This window comes from Aquarana catesbeiana, linkage group LG02, assembly GCF_042186555.1.
Source record: "Aquarana catesbeiana isolate 2022-GZ linkage group LG02, ASM4218655v1, whole genome shotgun sequence".
Lineage (NCBI taxonomy): Eukaryota > Metazoa > Chordata > Amphibia > Anura > Ranidae > Aquarana > Aquarana catesbeiana.
The window spans coordinates 379,485,486-379,511,211 of NC_133325.1; the positions used below are offsets into that span (position 1 = coordinate 379,485,486).

General features: G+C 44.0%; 1 protein-coding gene across 1 annotated transcript in view; it reads left to right on the forward strand.

Annotated features, from left to right (window-relative positions):
• The window catches only part of LOC141128072 (multidrug and toxin extrusion protein 2-like), a 540,585-nt gene that overhangs the window by 25,719 nt on the left and 489,140 nt on the right, over positions 1-25,726 (forward strand). Inside the window, exons 2-3 of the mRNA XM_073615139.1 lie at positions 16,839-16,940; positions 21,842-21,910. Of these exons, the coding sequence (XP_073471240.1) occupies positions 16,839-16,940; positions 21,842-21,910 (171 nt within the window). The remainder of the gene's footprint in view (positions 1-16,838; positions 16,941-21,841; positions 21,911-25,726) is intronic.

A 25,726-nucleotide genomic window follows, 5' to 3' on the forward strand; every position in this document is an offset into this window, starting at 1 on the left:
TGTAAAAATCATCATTTTTTTGCTAGAAAATTACATAGAACCCCCAAACATTATATATTTTTTTTAGCAAAGACCCTAGAAAATACAATGGCGGTTGTTGCAACTTTTTATCTCCCACAGTATTTGCGCAGGAATTTTTCGAACGCGTTTTTTTGGGGAAAAAAACTGTTTTGTGTTTAAAAAAAAAAAACAAAACAGTAAAGTTAGCCCAATGTTTTTGCATTTTGTGAAAGATGAAGTTACGTCGAGTAAATAGATACCTAACATGTCACGCTTCAAAATTGCACACGCTCGTGGAATGGCGCCAATGTTCGGTACTTAAAAATCCCCATAGGCGACGCTTGAAATTTTTTTACTGGTTACAGGTTTTGAGTTACAGAGGAGGTCTAGGGCCAAAATTATTGCTCTCGCTCCAACGTTCGCGTTTCACATGTATGGTTTGAACACCGTTTTCATATGTGGGCGGGACTTACATATGCATTCGCTTCTGCGTGCGAGCACACGGGGACAGCGGCGCTTTAAACATTTTTTTTTCTTTTTATTGTTATTTATATTTTATTTTTTTTATTTTGACACTTTTTTGAAAAAAAAAAAAATTGATCACTTTTATTCCTATTACAAGGAATGTAAACATCCCTTGTAATAGCAATATGACATGTCAGGTGCTCTTAATAGTGAGATATGGGGTCAATAAGACCCCATATCTCACCACTAGGCTGGGAAGCCTGAAATAAAAAAAAATAATAAAACGATCGCCGCTTCCCAGCCGAAGCGGCGCCGTTTTTTTGAATGGAGAGGCCGGGCGTGACGTCATAACATCGCGCCTGGCCTCCGACTATCATAGAGACTCCGGAAATCTCTATGATCTACATCCAGCGCCAGGGGATCCACTCTCCGCCTCACCGATCATAACGGTGAGTCGGAGCAAGCACCGGAGGGCGGCGGGAGGGGGGGGGACGTCCCCTCTCGCCTCCCATAGGAATGATCAAGCGGCGGAACGGCCGCTATGATCATTCCTATGGTGTAGAGATTCGCCGGCTGAAACCGGCAATATCTGAATGATGTCTGTAACTACAGGCATCATTCAGATATACCCGCTCAAAGCCCAGGACATCATATGACGCCCTTGGTATTGAAGTGGTTAAAACCTGAAATGTTAGGAGTGGAATTTCCCAGGGGATTAAATAGGGATGCATTCCTCAAACCTATTCCCGTTATACTGGACTTCACAGTTCGACTGGAGTCCCTATTAATTGGATTTGAAAGAAAATGTCATTTAACCACTTCAGCCCCGGAAGGATTTACCTCCTTCCTGACCAGAGAACTTTTTGCGATTCGGCACTGCGTTGCTTTAACTGACAATTGCGCAGTCGTGCGACGTTGTACCCAAACAAAATTGACGTACTTTTTTCCCACAAATAGAGCTTTCTTTTGGTGGTACAGTACCTGCCCGTGAGATTGTGTTTCCAGCGCGATCCCATTGCGCTGGTTCTCGGCGACAGGGTACTGTACATCTCGCGCTGGCTGCAATAGGAAAAACACATCCGGTGACCCCGCCCCTTATGATGCCACCGTCCCGGCGACCACGCCCCATGCCTATATAAGTTGTTGTGCACCTCACACACCTCACACACGGCATTACAGCGGGAGAGAGCGTCGTGTCAACATCGGAAGAAGAGAAGAGGGAACAAGACGATGGAGAAGACCGGGCCACCGCTAGCAAAAGAGCTTTAAAAGAGCAAAAGATAGCGGAGGAGCCTGGCAGAAGAACCGGAGAGCGGGAGAAGAACCGGAGACCTGGAGAAGAGGCCGGAGAGTGGGAGAAGAGGCCGGAGAGCAGGAGAAGAACCGGACACTGGGAGAAGAGGTGGCAGAAGAACCGGACACCGGGAGAAGAGGCCAGAGAGAGCGGAGAAGTCGGAAGAGACCCCCGAAGTTGGAAGAAGACCCCCAGAGCTGCCTAATTACTTTAAAAACTTGTCTAGTGTGTGTTTTTTTGACACTTTTTCCCCAGGTGAATGGGTAGGGGTACGATGTACCCCCATACTCATTCACATAGGATGGAGGGCCAGGATCCAGGACCCCCCTATTAAAGGGGGCTCCCGGATCCCAATAAGCCCTCCACCTGCAGACCCCGACAACCAACGGCCAGGGTTGTTGGGAAGAGTCCCTTGTTCTCATCAACATGTTGAGGGCATGCAGCCTGGTACTCGCTCGTCCCCACCCCTTTTGCTGACCGGCCGGGCTGCGTGTTCGGATAAGGGTCTGATATGGAATTTGAGGGGGAACCCCCATGCCATTTTTTCGACGTAGGGGGTTCCCCTTAGAGTCCGTACCAGACCTAAGGGCTTGGTATGCCCTTGGAGGGGAACCCATGCTGGTTTTTTATTTAAAATTTGGCATGGAGTTCCCCCTCATGATTCATACCAAACACCTGTCAGTATTGCTTGTAGCTCATTGGGAAAGGAAAAAACACATTTTCCTTTCCCAATGAGCGAGCCAGTTCAGCGCTGGCTCCCGCTCCTTGCAGGTGTCAAATCTCGCCAATAACAGCAGCGAGATTGACACAATATCGCGGTCACCTACTGTATTTGATCGCCTCTGCGGTTTTTATTTTTTTGCGCTATAAACAAAGAAAGAGCGACAATTTTGAAAAAAAAGCAATATTTTTTACTTTTTGCTATAATAAATATCCCCCAAAAATATATAAAAAAACATTTCTTTTCCTCAGTTTAGGCCGATATGTATTCTTCTACATATTTTTGGTAAAAAACAATTGCAATAAAGGTATATTGATTGGTTTGCGCAAAATGTATTGCGTCTACAAAATAGGAGATTTGTGGCATTTTTATTATTAATATTTTTTATTATGACGGCGATCTGCGATTTTTATTGGGACTGCGACATTATGGCGGACAGATGGGACACTTTTGACACTATTTTGGGACCATTGTCATTTATACAGTGATCAGTGCTATAAAAATATATTGATTACTGTGTAAATGACACTGGCAGTGAAGGGGTTAACCACTAGGGGGCGATGAAGGGGTTAAGTGTGTCCTAGGGAGTGATGCTAACTGATTTGACTATTTAAGAACCACATCAGAATGTACAATAAATACAAATAAGTATTGTCTGCTAGATGGAAATTACGCTCGACGTGTTTCAGGAACTTGTCCTTTCCTCAGGGGCGGTTCCTTGTGGAAGACAATGTACATCTATAATAAATAAATCAACATTGAGAATCATATAAACAGAATGCATAAAGTGAGCATTGTTAAGGGCAGGGGAGTGCAAGAAAATCATGATCCCAACACATGCAAGATTAACCCCACCTCCACAAAAAAAATATAAGAAGAAAATAGAAAAAAGAAAATAGCTTCACTGCTGGGTATAACCTGACTTGAAATGAAGATGGAATCCAAAACATAGAGATGAAAAACTCCTAATTAGCACTGCATAGTGATCACAACTCCAATAAGTTGAGGAAGTGGCTGTTAAGCGGTAGTCAAGCCAAAAAATATGCCTAGAAAATGACCGTATATGAACAATTAAAGTTGTCAGAGTGCATGATGGACGCCAATGCAGGTGCTAAAGGATAAAGATGACAAATAAGTATAAACACGTTTATGTTTATGCACAAAATTATATTTCTAAGGAAAAAAAGTCATTTAAAACTGCTTGCGGCTGTAATGTAATGTTGTCCCCCCCAGCCCATTACCAGGCCCTTCAGGTCTGGTATGGATATTAAGGGGAACCCCACACCAAAATTTAAAAAAAAATGCTGTGGGGGTCCACCTCAAAATCCATACCTGATTTTAAGGGGAACCCTGTGCCAAAATTAAAAAAAAATGGTGTGGAGTCCTCTCAAAAATCCGTACCAGACCCTTATCTGAGCACGCAACCTGGCAGGCCACAGGAAAAGAGGGGGGACGAGAGAGCACCCCCCTTCCTGAACTATACCAGGCCACATGCCCCCCAAAGCACCTTGTCCCCATGTTGATGGGGAAAAGGACCTCATCCCCACAACCCTTGCCCGGTGGTTGTGGGGGTCTGCAGGCAGGGGGCTTATTGGAATCTGGAAGCCCCCTTTAACAAGGAGACCCCCAGATCCCAGCCCCCCTGTGTGAAATGGTAACGGGGTACAAATATACCCTACCATTTCACAAAAAATGTGTGAAGATGGTAAAAAAAAGACAATACACGCCTTGGGACAAGTCCTAAAAAAATAAAAAAATAAAACTGTACCACAAAGTCTTCTTCTTCTCTCCCTCCGACAGACCAAAAAAAAAAAAGCTGCACGCCACCTATTATCTGCCTCCATGGGAGGCACCCGCTGTAATGACCGGTCTCTCAGGTGACAGCTCTTTTATAACTGAGGGCGGGACCACACGATGACGTTGCCGGGTGACCCCGCCCCCTCTGACACATGGGGACATCCCTATGGCTTCCCCATAGCATCAGAGGGGGGTGGGGCCATCCAGTTACGTAACTGAGCGACCCCACCCCCAGTGACGCTATGGGAAAGCCATAGGGATGTCCCCGTGCGTCACAGGGGGGCTGGGTCACCCAGCAACGTCATTGTGTGGCCCCGCCCTCAGTTATAAAAGAGCTTTCACCTGAGAGGCAGGTCATTACAGCAGGAGCCTGGCCATGGAGGCAGATCGTAGGCGGCGTGCGGCTTTTTTTTTTCTTTTTTGGTCCGTCAGGGCGAGACAAGAAGAAGAAGAAGAAGACTTCGTGGGATAGTTTTATTTTTTATTTTTTTAATAAAGGACTTGTCCCAAGGCGTGTATTTCACACGGGGGGCCGGGATATAGGGGTCCCCTTGTTAAAGGGGGCTTCCAGATTCCGATAAGCCCCCCGCCCACAGACCCCCACAACCACCGGGCAAGGGTTGTGGGAATGAGGCCCTTGTCCCCATCAACATGGAGACAAGGTGCTTTGGGGGGCTACCCCAAAGCACCCTCCCAATGTTGAGGACATGTGGCCTGGTACGGTTCAGGAGGGGGGTGCTCTCTCACCCCCCTCTTTTCCTGCAGCCTGCCAGGTTGCGTGCACGGATAAGGGTCTGGTATGGATTTTTGGGGGGGACCCCATGCCATTTTTACAAAAAAATTTGGCACGGGGTGCCCCTTAAAACCCGTACCAGACCTGTAGGGTCTGGTATGGATTTTGAGGGGTCCCCCACACCATTTTTTAAAAAAAACTGGCGTGGTGTTCCCCTTAATATCCATACCAGACCTGAAGGGCCTGGTATGGAATTTGGGGGGACTCCCACGCATTTTTTTTAAATTTTGGTTCAGGGTTCCCTTGTGGGGGAATCCCATGCCATTTTTATCAATGAACTTTTATGTGTATTGCCGGGACCGACAATTCATTATAGCCACGAGTACTTTTGAATGACTTTTTTTCCTTTAGAAATGTAATTTTGCTCTTGGACTGTTCTAAACATGGGAAACATGTGCCACTTTAGAGGCATACTATAGACACCCCCCAGGTACGAAATTTAAAGGAATATTACTTTTATTGTTTCACAAAAAAAGGCCGTTTTTAAAACTTTTTTTGCATTGATACATGTCCCCTGGGGCAGGACCCAGGTCCCCAAACACTTTTTATGACAATACCATGCATATAAGCCTTTAAAATTAGCACTTTTGATTTCTCCCATAGGATTTTAAAGGGTGTTCTACGGCTTTTGAAATTGCCGCGAAGACCCCAAATTGTTCACTATTTGGCGAACATGCGAAGTTCAAGTTGAACTTACGTTCGACTCAAACATCGGGCTCATCCCTAGCAACAATGATAAAACTATAAGAATAGATTATATATGAATTTAATTGTCCAGTGGGGGATCTATATCCTGCACCATAGTATTATCCTTCATCTTCTGTATCTTCCCCATGATCTTGTAAAGATCCATATCTGTTTCCTACTGGGATGTCATATCTCCACGTGGCACCTAGGGAATTGGGATATTCCTCATCATACCCTGACTGTCTCCTCTGTGTGGGATCATCATATCTGCCCATATATTCCATATTGTATTGCCTTCCCTGATGGTATGGATATTGGTTTCCCTAATTGTTATAGGGAGTATGGAGCGGTTTATTTCCCTTGTTGTGTCCTGGATGTTGAGACCTGCCCTGGTATTGGTATTGGTAATCAATTGGTATTGATTCCTTGGTGCATTGGAATAGTTCCTGTATTGATTACCATTTCCTCTTATTGTTGTGAAATGGTGTGCGCCCCCACCCTTCTCTTGGGGGACCAACATACCTATTATTAGGGGTTTTGGGCACATGCTCGGATCTTTCACTTGCTGAAGGGGGATGTGATTGATTACCCCCACTAGTGTCTATGGTATCCATATTCACAGTTTCAGCTGGTTGAATATAAGTATCTTTTTATCCTGGCATCTCCTGGCATTTAAAAATGCTATGGGATTTGTAGTCCTCCATGTCTCTCAGATATTTTTTCAGTTTCTTAATTCTTTGTTCCTCCTCCTCCTCTGCCACAATTTCTCTTAGTTCTTTTGTGTAAACTTGATATAAACCCTCTTTATTGAAAGGGATAAGTTTATCCTTAATTTCACTAATTTCCTGTTGTAATTTAGCAACTTATGTTCGCTCCTTAAGCCTCGTACACACGATCGGATTTTCCAACGGGAATTGTATGATGACAGGCTGTTGACGGAAAATCTGACCATTTGTACGCTCTATTGGACAATTGTTGTCGGATTTTCCGTGGACAAATGTTGGATGGAAGGCTTTAAAATTTTCCGTGGACAAATGTCTGTTGTCAGATTTTCCAATCGTGCGTACACAAGTCCATCAGACTATAGTTCAAAGTACAAACACGCAAGGATGAGCTGGAAGTGGTCGGTCTCGCAAACTAGTGTTCGTAATGGAGAATTAACATTCGTGACGTGGGAAATTATGAAATCTCGAAATGCAGAGCACATTCTCTTCTTTTTTAATGGGATAATAATGAAGCTGCTTTGCTGGTTCTACTGATGGAGTTATGTTAAACGAATTTTCAAAGGCTTTTTTTTTTCTAGTGATACCAAGAATAATATTATTATGCTTATTATTTATTTTTTGGTGCAAGTTACCACAACGCCATTATCCTGTAGTTTTTAAAATCAAAGATACTTAATTGGTCACGATTAATAAAGCAACCAATTTTTGGTCCAAGAAATCCTCCTGTTCCTGGATTGGACTTGGGTCAAAGCCACCGATTCCGTAACATGGCTGGTTGACGAACGGCCATTCAGAAACAAACTGAAGAGTGCAAAATGAAAAGCGTGAAATGAAAAGCGCGAATCAACACTCACCAAACTTCTACTAACACGAAATTATCAGAAGGAGCCCAAAGGGTGGCGCTAAAGAGCTGAAAAACCACGTAGTACGTCACTACGTTCGTGTTTGTTGGCAGACATTTCCTTGCCGTTTGTATGCAAGACAAGTTCCTGGCCAATGCCCTTTGGACAAAAGTCTGAGGTTTTGTTTGGGGAAAATCCAATCGTGTGTACGAGGCTATAGAGCCCAAAAATTCCAGAAAGGCTAGACCAACATCTTTAAAAATTATTAAACCACAATATTGTTGAAGTGTAGATCAACAGTGATAGTATAAAGTGCATATAGTCCATGTATGACATCAAAATGGTCACTATAAATGCGTGTAAATTGGTTGTCTGTAGATAATACACCACTGTAAGGAAAGAGGCTTACCAGACAGGTTGAACCCAACAAGGCGTATGCCTGATGAGTCAGCCAAGCTTTTGGTGTAACACACCCAAGAAGGTACAGCAACCACGACTTCCAATCTAGACCGAATCGGATGTGGATCCGTGACAATTATGACATCAGTGAGTATCCACCATATGAATAGCAACCAGAATTCGTGAGCAGTGTAACATATAGCAAAAGGAGAAAGAATTGGGCCACAGAGTGTGATTGCGTTTAGATGTAAAACATTTATTAAAAATGCTAAAATGGTCACTCACATTTGAGAAGACATTAAAAGCGTTTGGATAAAATCAAAGCAACGCAGTGGCATCAGCAGAGCCCGTCCCGACGTTTCGTCCTAATAAGTCATCCTCTGGGGTGCTGGTCCACTGCAGCCACTGCTGCAGTGGATCAGCAGTGGTGCCATACCAGCATTGGTGCCATACACCAAATTGAGGCTTGAGCCAAACACCAAAAGTGAGGCTTGAGCCATACACCAAAGTGAGGCTTGAGTCATACTCCAAAGTGAGGCTTGAATTGCAAACCATGGGCGCCATCTTTATTAACAGGAAGTGGTCTGTTTATGAAAAAATTTTTTGGCAGACATGGAGCTGGCTCTCATTTGTGGTGATCATTTACTTTATAAATACACAGTGGCTGCAGTGGACCAGCACCCCAGAGGATGCCTTATTAGGACGAAATGTCAGGACAGGCTCTGTTGATGCGACTGCGTTGCTTTGATTTTATCCAAACGCTTTTAATGTCTTCTCAAATGTGAGTGACCATTTTAGCATTTTTAATAAATGTTTTACATCTAAACAGAATCACACTATGTGGCCCAATTCTTTCTCCTTTTGCTATATGTTACACTGAGAGGAACTGCTCACGAATTCCGGTTGCTATTCATATGGTGGATACTCACTGATGTCATAATTGTCACAGATCCACATCCGATTCGGTCTAGATTGGAAGTCATGGTTGCTGTACCTCCTTGGGTGTGTTACACCAAAAGCTTGGTTGACTCATCAGGCATACGCCTGTCTGGTAAGCCTATTTCCTTACGATCTACAGACAACCAGTTCACACTCATTTATAGTCACCATTTTGATGTCATACATGGACGATATGCACTTTATATACACTATCACTGTTGATCTACACTTCAACAATATTGTGGTTTAATAATTTTATTGTATTTGCACTTATATATACCCCAATTTCCCATTGGGACATCTTCACTGTTTTTTTCATTGCATTAGCGCTGCACTATACTATCTTATTTGGTTTACTTTTTCACAGACTATCTGATGTGCTGGCAGCTACTATTTTTTGTTTAAGACTGCGTGGTTTCTTTCACATTTTTTTTTTTTTTTTTTTTTTTATACACACTGTTGCTTAAGATAGCCTGGATACTTTAGCTAATGAAAATGTGAGAAAAAATATATAAGCACGCTACCCAATTATTACAGTGAATACAAATAATTGTCCAAAAATGAAATAACAAAATAATGAAAGGGAATAACAGTGTTCACTCAATGTGTTCTCCTTCAAATATAATTAATTAAAGCCGCTTACCAGAGCAGTTGGATCTCAAGTTATAAAGATCAGATGTGCTCATGCAAATAATGGAGGGTAGACAATAAAACCTGAGGTTGTGAAATACCAACTTCGGACAGTAGATGTCAGTAAAGGGTTATAACTATCATCTTTTGAGACCCTGTGTGAATGTGTGCCCTAGACTGTGCCGTGATGTACCCTTTACTAATATAATAATCCACTAGTGTGCAGACATCCCAACCTGCAAAAACTCATTTCAGGGAGGTGGCGCTTTTCAATATTTTTTCACAATGCTTTTGGGGAAAGGGGTGGGGGTGGGTGGTATGTGGCAGTGGACGGTGTCAGTAGTTTTTTTTTTTTTTTGTAATTTATTTTTTTACAATTTAATTTGTTTTGAATTCTTTTCACAATGCTTTTTGGGGGAGGGGGTTGGGGCAGTAAACAGTGTTGGTAGGGCGGGGGAGAGTGGTGTCAGTAGTTTATTTTATTTTTTTACACTTTTTCATTTTTTAGAATTTTTTTACAATTTTTTTTTTTTTTTATATATATTTTTTGGGGGCTTTGGTGAGATGTCAGGGGTCTAAACGGAACCCTGACATCTCCCCTTTGAGACAGACAAAGGGACTGAGGACACAGATTCCCCAGTCCCTTTCTCAGCACTAAAGATGAATGAACAGGAGACAGAGGCTCCTGTTCAAACTGAGCAGAGTAAACACAGTTTACTCTGCTCAGTTATCACAGGACACAGGAGCGATCTCGCTCACTGTGTCCAATTACTGACAGTTCCCCCCCGCAGCCGACGGAAGAGGAGAGGAGGGGAGCCGGCTGCGGGGGATGAGGTGGGCGGAAGAGAACACGGGGGATGGGGGAGAATGGAGGGGGCGGAGAAGAACACGGCGGGGGCCGGGGGAGGAGCACACAGAACAGCTGGGAATGATCGGTGCAGCAGGAGGGACAGCTGTGATCACCGATCTCCATGTATAGCTTTCTAGCTGACAGCCACTGGAGGGAGAGAAGGAGAAAGCGGCTGTCAGCTAAAAATCGATACAAAGGAGATCGGTGTTCACAGCTGTTCCCCGCCGCACCGATCATTCCCGGGAGTTCGTGAGGCACTTGCGGGTGTGCAGGAGCCTCCGCAGAAATGCGGGAGACTCCCGCACCGCGCGGGAGACTTGAGATGTCTGAGTGTGTGGTAGCGATGGAAACAGTCCTGGATGCAGAGACCAGGTTGGCCACAGGAGGGACAAAAATAGCGGGTGTTACGCCTATGTCCGCATTTGCTACAGACACAACATCTTTTCTGTGGCCCTCTTTGGGTAGGGGTACCAGGGAGGACATCTGGAAAATACCTCTCATGCAGTCGTCTCACAGCATCTGGATTAGGAAATTGGGCCACAGATCCTTCTGGAAAGGGGTGTGATGATCTCTTCCTGTATTTTAGGAAGGATCCACTTCTTCCTGACACTTTGTATAGTACATAAGTGTTGAACAGAGCCAATTAGAATAAATATACAGACACTTTCTTGTACCAGCGTTTGGCCTTACGGGAAATTAAGTATGGCCCCATCATCTGGTTGTTGAAGTCCACCGCTCCCATGTTAGGATTGTAGTCGTGGAAACAGAGGAGCTTCTCAACAACACCAGTCACTGTTGCAGTTTGGACTGTCGTATCTGCGTGAATGGAAGACAGAACGAAAACAATCGGTTTGTCCTTCCACTTCACTGCAAGCAAATCATTGCATTTCAAGCAGGTTCTCTCCCCCGTCTAAGTGGGGCATTTACCAAATTCAAAAAGGTGTCTAAAAAGTGGCACACTTGTATAATAATTGTCCACGTACAATTGTTTCCGAATATGTCCCAAACTATTTCGACACTGCTCCCTATGTAGTCTGGGCAGTCACGCTGCTATCTTTTCCCTCTTAAATCCAGAAACTATATGTATAGCCTGTTGCCCTGTCACAGAGCTTATACATTTTGACCCCATATCTGGCACGCTTGCTGTGAACATGTGAAGGGTTAACTGGGGGGGGGGGCGATCAAGGGGTTAAAAGTGTATAACTATGTGATCTGATGTCAGTGTGGTGCTTGTACTCACAGTAGATGTTATCTTCTCTGCTGGATCTGAAAAGGACTCCAGGAGCGATGACATAATTTACTGTGCACAGGCACAGGAGGTTCTGTCATCTGTCAGAACCAATCAGTAGGTCCAGGCCATAAATTGGCCTGGACCGGAAGATGGATAGATTCTGAATCGAATCAGAACAGTGCTGGGCAGGCGGGCGCACGCACAGTCCCCCTGCCCATGAGTGCGAATCATGTACAGGTACGTGATTTTGCGCAGAGAGGCCGCCGCCCTACAGTACATGTATGTGAGGCAGTAAGCAAACGATTAATGTAATGTAATTTACATCCAGGGCAGCCATCAGAAATGTTGAGGCCCCTTAGACAGCTTTAGACCTGGGCCCCCCGACCTAACCACCAATATTCCCCAGGGCCAGCCCACTTGCCCTCCCACTGAATTCTCCCAGTGGCTATCCACCAAATCCTTTAGTGCTCTCACTTGTCCCATGTCTTCCTCCTAATTCAGTCCCATTTCCTCTATCACACCTCCTCCTGCTCCTGCAGTCCCATCTCTCCCATCCTATGTCCTCCTCCAGTCCTATCTCTTTCATCCTATTTCCTTCTCCTCCATTCCATCTCCTCCATCTCATGTCCTCCCCCTCCAGTCCCATGTCCTCCATCCCATGTCCTCCTCCAGTCCCATCTCCTCCATCCCATGTCCTCCTCCTCTTCCTGTCCCATCTCCTCCATCCCACGTCCTCCTCCTCCTCTTCTAGTCACATGTCCTCCATCCCATGTCCTCCTTCTCCTTAAGGTCCATTTCCTCCATCCCATGTCCTCCTCCAGTCCAACCTCCTTCATAGCATATCCTTCTCCTCCTCCATCCCATGTCCTCCTCCATTCCATGTCCTCCTCCATCCCATGTGCTCCTTCTCCTCCTCCTCCAGTCCCATCTCCTCCATAGCATGTCCTTCTTCTCCATCCCATGTTCTTCATCCCATGTCCTCCAACTCCATCCCATGTCCTCCTTCACTTCTAGTCCCATCCCCCCATCCCATGTCCTCCCCCTCCTCCAGTCCCATCTCCTCTATAGCATGTCATTTTCCTCCATTCCATGTCCTTCATACCATGTCCTCCTCCAGTCCCATCCCCCCTTCCAATGTCCTTATACTCCTCCAGTCCCATCTTCTCCATCCCATGTCCTCCTTCTCCAGCAGTCCCACCCCCCACCCCCATCCCATATCCTCCTCTTCCAGTCTCATCTCCCCCATGCTACATCCTCCCCTTCCAATCTCATCTCCCCCATCACATGCCCTCCTCCTTCTTGGCTTCCCCATTACATGTCCTCCTCTGTTCCATGTCCTCTTCCTTTCCATGACCTCCTCCTCCACCCCATGTAATCCTCCTCCAGTCTCATCTCTCCGCTATGTTGGTCCGCTCCTGCAGTGTCCTCTCTCTGTAGTATGTCTATCCCTCTTGCGCCCTCAGTACAGCCCTGATCCAGGTAATATACTAACCTCAGTGTACAATCCCTCCCTGGTCTTAGGGCTCACCTCGCTCTCTCCGGACACACAGCTCCAGGATGGACGAGGAGAAGGACATGCTATTGTGGAGATTGGAGGACATGGATGGAGGAGATGGACCTGGAGGAGAAGAAGGACATGGGTAGGAGGAGATGGGACTGGAGCAGGAGGAGGACATGGGATGGAGAAGATGGGATTGGAGGAGGACATGGGATGGAGGACATGGGACTGGAGGGGAAGGACATGGGATGGAGGAAATGGGATGGAGGAGGACATGGATGGAGGAGATGGACCTGGAGGAGAAGGAGGACATGGGTAGGAGGAGACAGGACTGAAGCAGGAGGAGGACATGGGATGGAGGACATGGGACTGGAGGGGAAGGACATGGGATGGAGGAAATGGGATGGAGGAGGAGGAGGAAATAGGATGGAGGAGATGGGACTGGAGGAGGAGGACATAGGAAGGAGGAGATTGGACTGCAGGAGCAGGAGGAGGTGGTATAGAGGAAATGGGGTTGGAAGAGGAAATGGGATGGAGGAGGAGCATGACTTGGATTGGGGGAGATGAGACTGGAAGAGGAGGTCATGGGATGGGGAAGATGGGACTGGAGGAGGAGGACATGGAATGGAGGAGGACATGGGATGGAGGAGATTGGACTGGAGGAGGAGGTGGATGGGACCCCTGAACTCTGCATCACTAACTACTGACCACAACATCACCTATTACTGACCTATGAACTCTTCATTACTACTTACCTCTGAACTCTGCATCACTTTCTACTGACTCCTGAACTCTGTGTCACTCTTGACCTCTGAGTTACTTACTACTGACTCCACTTACTACTGACCTCTACATCACTTACTACTGACCTCTCACTTACTACAGAGTTCAGGAGTCAGGAGTAAATGGTGCAGAGTTCAGAGGTCAGTAGTGACACAGATGTTAGTAGTAGGTACTGCTCTGGCTCATCTCCTACTCATCCCTCTGGCTCATAACCTCCTCATTGTTGTTGAATGCGTGGGTATAGTGGGCCTCTTCCCCTTTTGGGGCCTGTGTGCCCCACACACAGTGCATCCATGGAGGATACGCCACCAATTCCTGTAATATATTTGTGAGATTGAGGGCACATTTACACCATATAGGTTTGTAGCACTTCACCCTCAAGGGCTGCTGGTAACTGGCTCCTCTATTCCTGCACAGCCAGGCAACACGCATTTCCAACTTGCATCCAGACACAAGAAATCAGTCCATGGGCTTGTTTTTGTTGTTTTATTGGTGAAAACGACTTGGATAGGGTGTAGGGATTAGGGGATGCCCAACTTGACTTGAAGAACAACAGATGAGGATAACTTCCTTCCTGTTTCTATATATTTTATTTTGCATTATCAAGGGTACAAACATTGTCATGGTGAGATAATGCATATTCCATTCACAAAATGTTATGTATACGTAAGATAATAAACATGTTTCAAAGAACGTAGTTAACATAACACATTGAGGCAGTATCATTCAATACTTTGAAAACAAAAGGTAAATCTAAAACAATGTCACTTTAACACATTGGAGTATAATGAGGAAGTGCACAAGAAATATTTCAGAACCAAGGGGTGGGGAGTACAGGGGGAGGGAGGACAACTTCCTTCCTATGTGCAGAAAAGATCTGTTCAGAGAAAAGGTCTCTTTTTCATAGAAACACCCAGTCTCCTGGCAAAGTCCCTTACGGATGAGGAGTTCTCAGACCCTTAGAAAGTAGCACAAAATATTGGAAAGATGCATGCAGGAGTATCTCCTATCCACTTGTAAAACTGCTCCCAGCTCCACCGCCTGCAGAAATTACCATCCCTCCTGGCTGCTTGTCTGCCAGCCCCAAACCCAACTCTTTTGAAGATCTCCCAGGATATGGGCTAAAGCATTAAGCACAGTGCTGTCCTTTGAAAGCTTGCTACACGTGGCAGTCTCTCCCCTTGTGAATCCCTGGGTGTGCTGATGTACTCACTCTGTCCTCCTGGCTCCCACTGCTCTCAAGCAAGAATCTTGTTCAAACCATATTGCTGAATGGATGTTCCTAAGCCAGCCCGAGCCCAACCTGGAGGCAAAGGCCCCCTCTAGACCTAGGGGACCCCCCCTAAGCCATCGATAGCTTCTTCAGCACTCCATCTTCCACCTGATTCCCCTGCTTGCATGGCTCCTCCATATTTAAGAGCTGACCTAGGCACCTTGCCAGAGCATTATGTCTGGGGATTGGCCAAGTTCCCTCAAGTATGCAGATCATTGCTCCTGGCCTCTGCTCACTAACTTCTAGAAGTTTCTCCAAACTTCCAGATCCATGGGGATGTACCAGAGACCTGCCTCTGTGAGTCATCCAGCCTGACCTGCAGTAAACCCTGACCCAATTACAGACTCATATAGTTACCATGAGTCAAACATACATTTACCTGCACTAATCTAGTAGAACACTAGAGGGTGCTATAAGTGCGCTAGAGCTTTTGCATTTCTTGCCTGTTTTCAGCAGCCCACCAATTTTAATGGGCAGCCCAAAGTGCTGAAATGTGCAAAAGCATACGACAGGCATAATTTATGTGTTTTGGTGGACGCAAATGCACCGCCGTTTGCTAGATTTGTGGGGGTGCCATTAGGAATTAATGGCACACAATTGCGTCTGCAGATAGCAGTGTGTTTCTGTGTGGTGTGGGAAAAAAACACATGTGGTTAAACCATCCCTAATGTGGCGTACACACGCGTGGAATTTCCGACAGAAAGAGTGTGATGGGAGCTTTTCATCGTATATTCTGACTGTGTGTATGCCCCATCGGACTTTTTCTGTCAAAAATTCAGACGGACTTAGATAGAGAACATGTTCTATATTTTTCCGACAGAACAAATTACTATTGGAAAAACTGCTCGTCTGTATGTTGTTCCAAGGCACCAAAAATGACGCATGCTCTGAAGCAAGTACAAGACGGAAGCTATTGGCTACTGGCTATTGAACTTCAGTTTTCTAGACCCATCGTACGTGTTGTACGTCACCACGTTCTGGACGGTCGGAATTTGGTGTGACCGTGTGCATGCAAGACAGCTTGAGTGGAATTCCGTCGGAACTCCGTCGTAAAAACCTTCAGAGTTTATTCCGAAAGCAAAATCGGTCGTGTGGACAGGGTATTAGTATATGAATGATTGGGAAACTGTAGCTTATCACTTTTTTACCAATGTTGCTAGACAAATGGTTTAGTTTATAATGTGAGCCTCGAAAAATATGCGCACAATGGAATTATTTATTATTTTTAGAACTTTGATAAAAAAAATTGATTAACAGTAAACTAATATTATTTATAAAAAATATGTTTCGTATTATATTTACAGAGCTATATGGGAAATTGGGTGTCCAAATAATGAAACACTAAAGCTTACTTCATCCAATGCACAACAAATTTTTATTGTTCACCATTGGCTCACAATTTGTTGGTCAAAGAAGTGTAGCATCATCTCTTTTCTACAGAGGGATAACCTAGGGGCCTATTGACTAGAGGTCAAAACTGATATCTCTACATTTTCATGAGAAGTATTAATTTTGACAGTTTTGCTTATTCAGTCAGTTTTGACTAAAGTGAAAGCAAAGATTGAATTTGAAACTATCTTATGTTGATATGAATTCAGCAAAGTAAGTTCGGATTGGTTGTGATGGATTACTACACATAAGAAAAATAACTCTAGTAGAGGCAGATTCAAAGGAAAATATCTACAACAGGCTATACCAAAACATAAGAGCCATCTCATGAGCCTTGGCTTACAGTTGACAAAATCTGTCTTCGGGTCACTTCTGACAATTGTATACATTCTGGAATTTGAATGGATGTAGAGGAGAGAGGGCTTTTTTTTTCATCTCTGTGTATCATCTGAGGCTAGTCACTTCATTGGGTATATATGAGGGTTTACAACCACTTTAATTTAAATTTTCATTTTCTTTCAGTTCTTATCTCAATTGATGGTATATCTTTTATCGGTGGTAAGTTCCATGTTCTGTGGCCATTTAGGAAAAATTGAATTGGATTCTATTACACTTGCTACAGCTGTAAGTATTCACTTTATGACCATTCATCTTCTTCTCTATTAAGAAGGTCTTTATTTTAGTGAAGTCAAAACATTACAAGCAACTTCATAGTCTAAGTCCTTTCCATATTGGTTGGACTTGATGGACTTGTGTCTTTTTTCAACCTCATCTACTATGTAACTATGTAACTATGTATAGTGGTATAAGGCAAATCATATTTGTGTATATGTAATATTACAGGTACATCAATAAAGATCCTAGTTAGTTCATCGACTCTTCATTTACTGTTTATCATGGCAGTATATCTGCCTGTACCTGTGGTAACACACCACGAAAAGGAGACAGGACTTTTTAGCTATCAGAAAACACAGTAATGCTCTAATCTGTACATTATTAAAAATAATCAGGCTATGTGTATCCAGTAATTCAAAGCAAGGCATGTGGATATATCGATTTATGCCTAGTAAACCAGCAATCCAACATTTAGAATTCTTTTTAAATAAAACTCTATTTTTCGGGGGCGTGGCTAGGTAATGGCGCTGTCAGGCTGTGTGTTTAGGGAGCTCCGTGCAACGATCTCTCTCTTCTGCAACTACTGGATCTCAGCAACATCACATGCTCGCAGCAGAGAAAACCCCGGAGCACCAACAGCACAGAGGTAACAGGACATTGCCTCATATTGCTTGACATATCTCTTACACCATAAAAGAAGTGATCATGTTTTGTGCATGGGCCAGAAGCCCAGTGAAGCTGTTCCTGGATTTCTTTCATCTGGCTCTTAAGATGAGGACGACTATCCATCCTCTTATGGGAGTGATGAGAAACACAGGGGCTACTTGCTGCTGGGGCCACCCCTTCCATCTCCTGGTCAGTAAGGGCGATGATCCTTTTATTTTACACTCCCTGGAGCTCTCTTTGCTCTCCTAGATGTTCTGGAAGTTCCCATTCCAGACTGACTAGACCTGAAAATGTTATCGGAGGGCCCGTGTCCCTCCACCCCAAGACCACAACGCAGCAGAAGATCCTGGTCCCATGCAGTCTCAAGCGAGCCTGCTGGGGGCCACTCTACTGCTCATGAGCCCTAACTGCCACTCTGTTTGGACAATGTTCTATTGTTAATCACCACTTTCCATGGGGTCCCCTTGGTTTTGGGAGGCTGCCTGATGTTCCTGAGACCTTCGGGACCTCCCCAGTACTGGTTTTGGCCCATTGGCGCTTGGTCTGTGTCAGAAACCATGAAATCCGACTGAGACAGAAGTACAGTTAAATCACACTTGTTTAATAATAAAAGTAAATGGAGCAAATGTAGTCAAAACATAGCCAGAGTTCAGGAACCGGAACGGATAGTCAGACAAGCCAAACGTCAGGGAGCCGGAGATGAGCGTAGTGAAACAGCAAGCAGGATCTGGGGCCAGAAGCGATGTCAGCCAAGAAAGTCTTTTAACAAGAATGCAGGAGAGCATCTCTGTGATGCTGACTAAGGCGAAGGCTGAGATCCTCTGGGCTGGGCGGCTTAAGTAGGCAGGACTGACGAGCAGGATATCAACAACAGCTGAATAACTGTGGAGAGATAGGAGCTGGCAATTAGCCAACAGATGAGTGGCCAGCTCAGAGAAGGAAGGGCTGAGCCCAGCCCTGACAGTCTGCAGGTGTTTCCTTGTGCCTGTACTAGTCTGGGCTCTTCATGACCGTATCCCAGACAAAAGCCGCAGTGGGCGTATTGGTTCAGTATGCTCCCTATCCTAGCTTTATTAGGACTCGGTGTTGCCACACTAACTCCCAGACATTTACTGTTTATACTACTTGTTAGGTTGTCAAGTTTCATATTGCGATATGACCACCAGCAGGATGGAGGGCGCTGGATTGATGATCTTACTATCCAAGTGCGCTCCCTCGAGTTGTAGCAAAAGAAGTCTTTAGCAATGACCCATCACTAGGCCTTCTTGCAGGCCAGGGAAGAGCCTGGACTAGATGCTCCTTCTACCAATATTTCAACAACCTGGGTTCTATTCTGGCCAGAGAAGGCCTACCTATATTTCTTTTCTCACTAACAGACAAGATATTGGGGGTTAATAACTAAAGGAATTCCACTTTGCACTACAAGTGCACTTGAAAATGCACTTGTAAGTGCAGTCGCTGTAGATCACTGTAGATCTATCTGAGGGGAAGCTCTGAAATTAGGGGGAGCTCTGCTGATTTTATCATCCAAAAATGCTGTTTTTTATTTTCCTTGCATGTCCCCCTCAGATCTACAGTGACTGCACTTCCAAGTGCACTTGCAGTGCACTTGTAGCGCAAAGTGGATTTGCCTTTAGTAAATAAACCCCCTTGTGTAAGTGTGTGTACAAATGGATTCAAGCTTTAAACACGGGGGGGGGGGGGGTTATTTACTAAAGGCAAATCCACTTTGCACTACAAGTGCAAGTGCACTTGGAATTGCAGTCACCCTCAGATGACATGCAAGGAAAATAAAAAACAGCATTTTGGCTTGCACATGATTGGATGATAAAATCAGCAGAGCTTCCGCTCATTTCAAATCTGCCCCTCAGATTTACAGCGACTGCACTTCCAAGTGCACTTGCAGTGCACTGCAAGTGCACTTGGAAGTGCAGTCGCTGTAGATCCTAAGGGGACATGCAAGGAAAATAAAAAACAGCATTTTAGCTTGCACGTGATTGGATGATAAAATCAGCAGATCTACCCCTCAGATTTAAAGCGACTGCACTTCCAAGTGCACTTTCAAGTGCACTTGCAGTGCAAAGTGGATTTGCCTTTCGTAAATAACCCCCTATATATGCATAAATAACCAATTATCCAAAAATAAAACAATTAAACAATAAAACAAATCGATTTCTATAAAGCAAATATCAATACTCTACAGAAAGAACAAATTATCCCCCCAAAAAAAAATGAATTAACGTAACATAACCAATAAAACAGAACGAAATTATGTATTTTACGAATGAAAACAAAACAAAACAAACATTTCCGCCATGCACAAGTCTAGTTTGTAATATGCAAAGCTATAAATAAGGAATTAAAAAAAAATTCTATTTTTCTCCTATACCTCCTGTGGAGCATTTGCGGTGTTAACAGTGCCTATAAAAAGTATTCACCCCTTGACATTTTCCACATTTTGTCATGTTACAACCAAAAACGTAAATGTATTTTATTGGGATTTTATTTGATAGACCAACACAAAGTAGCACATAATTGTGACGTGGAAGGAAAATGATAAATGGCTTTCAAACTTTTTTTATAAATAAATATCTAGTGTGGCGTGCATTTGTATTCAGCCCTCTTTACTCTAATACCCCTAACTAAAATCTAGTGAAACCAATTGCTTTCAGATGTTACCTAATTAGTAAATAGAGTCCACCTGTGTGTAATTTAATCTCAGTATAAATACAGCTGTTCTGTGAAGCCCCCAGAGAAACTTAGTGAGCCAAACCACATCATGAAGGCCAAGGAACACACCAGACAGGTCAGAGATAAAGGTGTGGAGAAGTTTAAGCAGGTTTAGGTTCTAAAAACATATCCCAAGCTTTGAACATCTCACGGAGCACTGTTCAATCCATCATCCGGAAATGAAAAGAGTATGGCACAACTATAAACCTACCAAGACATGGCTGTTCACCTAAACTGACAGGCCAGGCAAGGAGAGCATTAATCAGAGAAGCAGCCAAGAGGCCCATGGTAACTCTGGAGGAGCTGCAGAGATCCACAGCTCAGGTGGGATAATCTGTCCACAGGACAACTATTAGTCGTGCACTCCACAAATCTGGCCTTTATGGAAGAGTGGCAAGAAGAATGCCATTAATGAAGGAAAGCCACAAGAAGTCCCGTTTGCAGTTTGCGAGAAGCCATGTGGGGGACACAGCAAACATGTGGAAGAAGGTGCTCTGGTTGGATGAGACCAAAATGGACCTTTTTGGCCTAAAAGCAAAACGCTATGTGTGGCAGAAAACTAACACTGCACATCACCCTGAACACTCCATCCCCACTGTGAAACATGGTGGTGGCGGCATCATATGGGGATGCTTTTCTTCTGCGGGGAGGTCACAGCTGGTCAGAGTTGATGGGAGGATGGAAGGAGCCAAATACAGGGCAATTTTAGAAGAAAGCCTGTTAGAATCTGCAAAAGACTTGCGACTGGGGTGGAGGTTAACCTTCCAGCAGGACAGTGATCCTAAACATACAGCCAGAGCTACAATGGAATGGTATATATCAAAGCATATTCATGTGTTAGAATGGCCCAGCCAAAGCCCAGACCTAAATCCAATTCAGAATCTGTGGAAAGACTTGAAAATTGCAATTCACAGATGCTCTCCATCCAATCTGACAGAGCTTGAGTTATTTTGCAAAAAAGAATGGGCAAAAATGTCACTCTCTAGATGTGCACAGCTGGTAGAGACATATCCAAAAAGACTTGCAGCTGTAATTGCAGTGAAAGATGGTCCTACAAAGTATTGACTCTTCACATATTTATTTGTAAAACATCCTTCCCCTTCACAATTATGTGCCACTTTGTGTTGGTCTATCACATAAAATCCCAATAAAATACATTTACATTTTTGGTTGTAACATGACAAAATGTGGAACATTTCAAGAGGTATGAATACTTTTTGAAGGCACTGTATCTGATACAGTATATGTGCACTCTACAGATTTTTTATAAATAAGTAGTGAACAGAAATTCACTCGGACCCTAACACGGGGCTCATGTCTACACATCTGAAAAGGTGAAAGAAAATAATAAATTATCTTATTATGTTATATCTTATTATGCAAAAATAATGCAACATTTCTGTATGTTTTTTTTTATAAGAACCATATTATATTTGTCCAATCACTTTTTACAGCTCCTCTACATTGTACATTGTAGTAAGTCTAAATGGTTCACCAATCTTTCTCTTTTACAGGTTATAAATATAACTGGCATGACGTTTGGTTATGGAATGTCTGCTGGATGTGATACTTTGATGTCACAGGTATTTCGTTACATGCTTTTATTTTTTCCTTTATACCTATTTGCATATAAATTCTGTGACTCTTTAGCTGGATATGCACATTGGAATGCCATGGTTACCTGGCGCCATCTGTTTATTTACTTTCTTCCTCCGGCTGTCTTTCCATCAGGATTATATTTTTGCATTATGCTGCCCTAGGCACATCTGAATCAGGATGCTCTTTTGCACAAGCTTTTTTGGTGTAAATGTAAAAAAAATGTCTGTGACAAGTTCTGCTGCAGTTCCCCATAGCAAACAATACGCTCTATCTTTCATTATTTTCCCACAGCTTGGAAAATTAACATTTTTAAAAGCCGATTGGCCGCTGTAGGCAAATGCTGAAGTATATGCTTTTTAATTACTTTTGTCATTTGATTATTTTAGAAGAAAATGTCTGTTGAAATGTACAGAATGGTCTGCATTTTTTTTTTGTTTACAAACTTTTATTGCAAATATAACAAAGTGATACAAGAAAGGGAGCATCATGGATCAAATATAGTACAGAAAAAAAAGGGGACAGTACGTCAGAGTGTGAAGTTTACATTGGACATAGGTAAAATGTATGTAGCGGGCACCTACTTTCATGTAGGTCACCTTTTTCTGTGTTTAATTTACAAAGTACAGTTCAAGGCAAAATTTAGTCAGGCTTGTACTATTATAACAGGCCTGGTTGTTTATTTTGGAAACTGGGAGTGTCAGTGTAGTGCAGGGTGTGGCCACCTGTGCTTGGACCCAGAGATGCCTTCTTTTGCTTTCAGTGACATGGTTCTGGAAGAGAGGTTGGACTTGGGATCTGAGTGACAGGCAGTTTGTGTGTGAGTTCTGGCCAATCATTAATTTGTTTGGCAGGAGGCGGGACTCTCATAAAAGCTGGAGTCACATGGTCAGTTAGGGGTTCGTAGTCCAGTCTGGTGCCCAGAGAGGGGAGAGGTTCCCCTGCGGGGAGCCAACCAGAGCCCCCCACATGGAGGGAGGGGGAACCGGAACACGCAGAAAAGCTGATGACACCGGATAGCATGTAGTCGCTGGTATTGCTGGATGCATTTAGTCGCTGGTGTCGCTGGAAGCGTGCCAGACCAGAGATAAGGGATGGAGAAGCCATTTCCAAGCCAAGTAGTAACTAAGCGGAAGACAACTGGGTGATCGATCGTTTATGAGTGGCACATGGACTGTTGATCAATTGAGTGAAAGCCCAGGGGAACGGTACTACCAGAGGCTGAGGGATGTTGGTACGCAAGTCAGTGAGACATGTGGTGATGGCCTGTGACTTTGGGTTCAACAATGCCCCAGGATTCCAATCAGTCAGGCAGGAGGAATTATTCAGAGTAATCTCTTCTTTATCTCAACTTGGAAGTACCATACAGATGGGAAGTAGTGGTAAAAAGGCAGCAGTAAAGCTCCCAGCACAAGTAGAGATACAGACTTTTCTTAAAAGTTCTGCAGGTGAAGAAGTTATTCAGAGTGGCTCTTTACCATATTTTCTCTAGTAAATCTACTTCCATCTTCCCCATTGAAGAAATCATTTAAAGTGATTTTATTAGCCCACATTGTGCTAGGTCTTTGCACGAAACAGGCAAAGAAAAGATTATGAAGCAACAAAAGAGCATCTCAGAAAACCCTTCTCCTATCCCAGTTATGTTACATTATTAAAGCAAGAGAAAAAATACAAAGATGGACCGCTTCTATTTCTATGGGCTGCGATGGGCTGGGTGGAAAAAGTGATTTACGGATATAATAATTAATCAACAGCTCCTTCAGGGGTAAGTGCTACATGTATAATCGGAGGAAGCAATAGATCTGTGTTGCATAGACAGTGGGTAATCTGACAATATATACAATGTACACTAAATCAGGCACATACAAAAGACACAGTTGGTGAAGGAATTTTGCATAAGAGCTATAAAAATTACCAAAATATTACTATATTCAAAACAGGGATCCCATATTTTGTTATAATAGCACATGGAATGGTGTAAAATATGGAAAACGTTTTCTACTCAGCTCATGGAAAATGATCTGTTTTTTTTATATGCAAAATCTGTTATCTGGTATACAGACCACCAAACAAGAGAAAGTGTAATGATATTGGTGTCCGCTTATGAAGCAGTGAAATCTATTCACTGCTTCATTCTCCGGCATTCACAGTGGAGATCTTGACACCCCTTAAACATAAACTCAATTCCCTCCAAATCCTCCCCACAAATGATGTGACAAGGTGTTGGAGTAAATGGCTTTGACGGCCTTTTATTAATAAAATAACATAATTAAATAAATAACATTTTAAATAACTTTTTAAATAACTTTTTAATAATAACCTTCTCAGTACTTATTGGGGTCTTGGAGGGGAACACACCCACAGGTCACTACAAAAAACTTCGTAAAAACTTTAGGCCTCCAGTCGCAAACCCCAGACTTTGAGACGGTACACAACCTTCCCAGTGACCTAACTTTTATCCCTTCCTGGTTAACCCCTCGTAACCGGAAGGTACATAACAAAACCCATATTACATATGGGTACCAACCATGTTATATCTCCATAACATAAATCTCTTCCTCCTCCTCACAGACCCAAAACCACTGCCACCGCACGCAAGGGGTAAAACCTTACCCTTGCGCGCACCTCCAAACCCTCAATGCACACTGTACCCCATCCTGTAAGCCTAATACCCAGAGGTCGGTACCCACTTCATTAAGGTGCACCCCATCACTCCTAAGGTACCTCCATGTATCCACCTCCAACTCCTTATGCCGTATGGTCACACCCCCATTCTGCATAATGAACCTGCTGACTTCCTTATTTACCTTTACTCGGGCCCTATCAACCTTTTTAGCAGACAGAGCCCACTGCCATGACGTCCTCCCAACCATATCCGACCATACAATAACCATCCCAGGAAATGCCGCCTGTAAGCGTAAAAGATCGCATTTGATGTCGCGGATAAGATCCCTCATGTACCTAACCCCCATGTCATTTCCCCCCACATGAAGCACCAAAACATCTGGAGCCCTGTCCCAACGAGCGAACTTTTGGACCTTACCCTGTTCCACAGCATGCCCGGTAACCCGATCCATCTGACCCGAGCCTCCTGTCTTGGGATACCTAGCTGCCTACCATTCGGCTGAACATCAGCCCGTTTGGCCCCCAGAAAACGAATGAGTGGCCCAAGATCCGAACCAGGGCCACCGAGTCACCTGTAAAGCAAGACTGACAACACAACAGTAAGTTCTCCCCAACCTTAAACTCTAACCCCAAACTAAAACCCCCGTTAACAAGCCTGTAATAAATGTGGGCGGATATAAAGCTTGAATCTATCTGAGTCCCACCTACCAATGCACTTCACTGCTTCAAAACTAAGACCAGCCCTAGCAGCCTCTGTAGCAGCACCTATACGGAAAGAATGGGATAAGTAGCTTGTAGGGTCGTAGCCGTCCGCCGATAAACATTTATTGAACACTGCTATAAACTGAAATTTTGACAAGGACGACCCATCTGCATGCATCAAGAATGAGCCCGATAATCTCGGACGCATATCCCTGAACGATACCACCGCTCTTACCGGACAAATGTGTGATTCCGCAATCCGGAAAACCTCCAGTTGCACTCCCTTCCCAATCTGATCAGTTTTTGACCGTTTAATACATATTCTAACCGACTTAGTCATATACTCTAGATTATCCCACTGAAGCCCCCCTTTGGCCCGCTTGGATGGGCTAACCAGTTTGCTTACCCGTAATGCCCCAAAGAACGCTAATGCAAAAGCCGCACGGAATAAAGCGCTTTCAAACTCTGAACTGCAA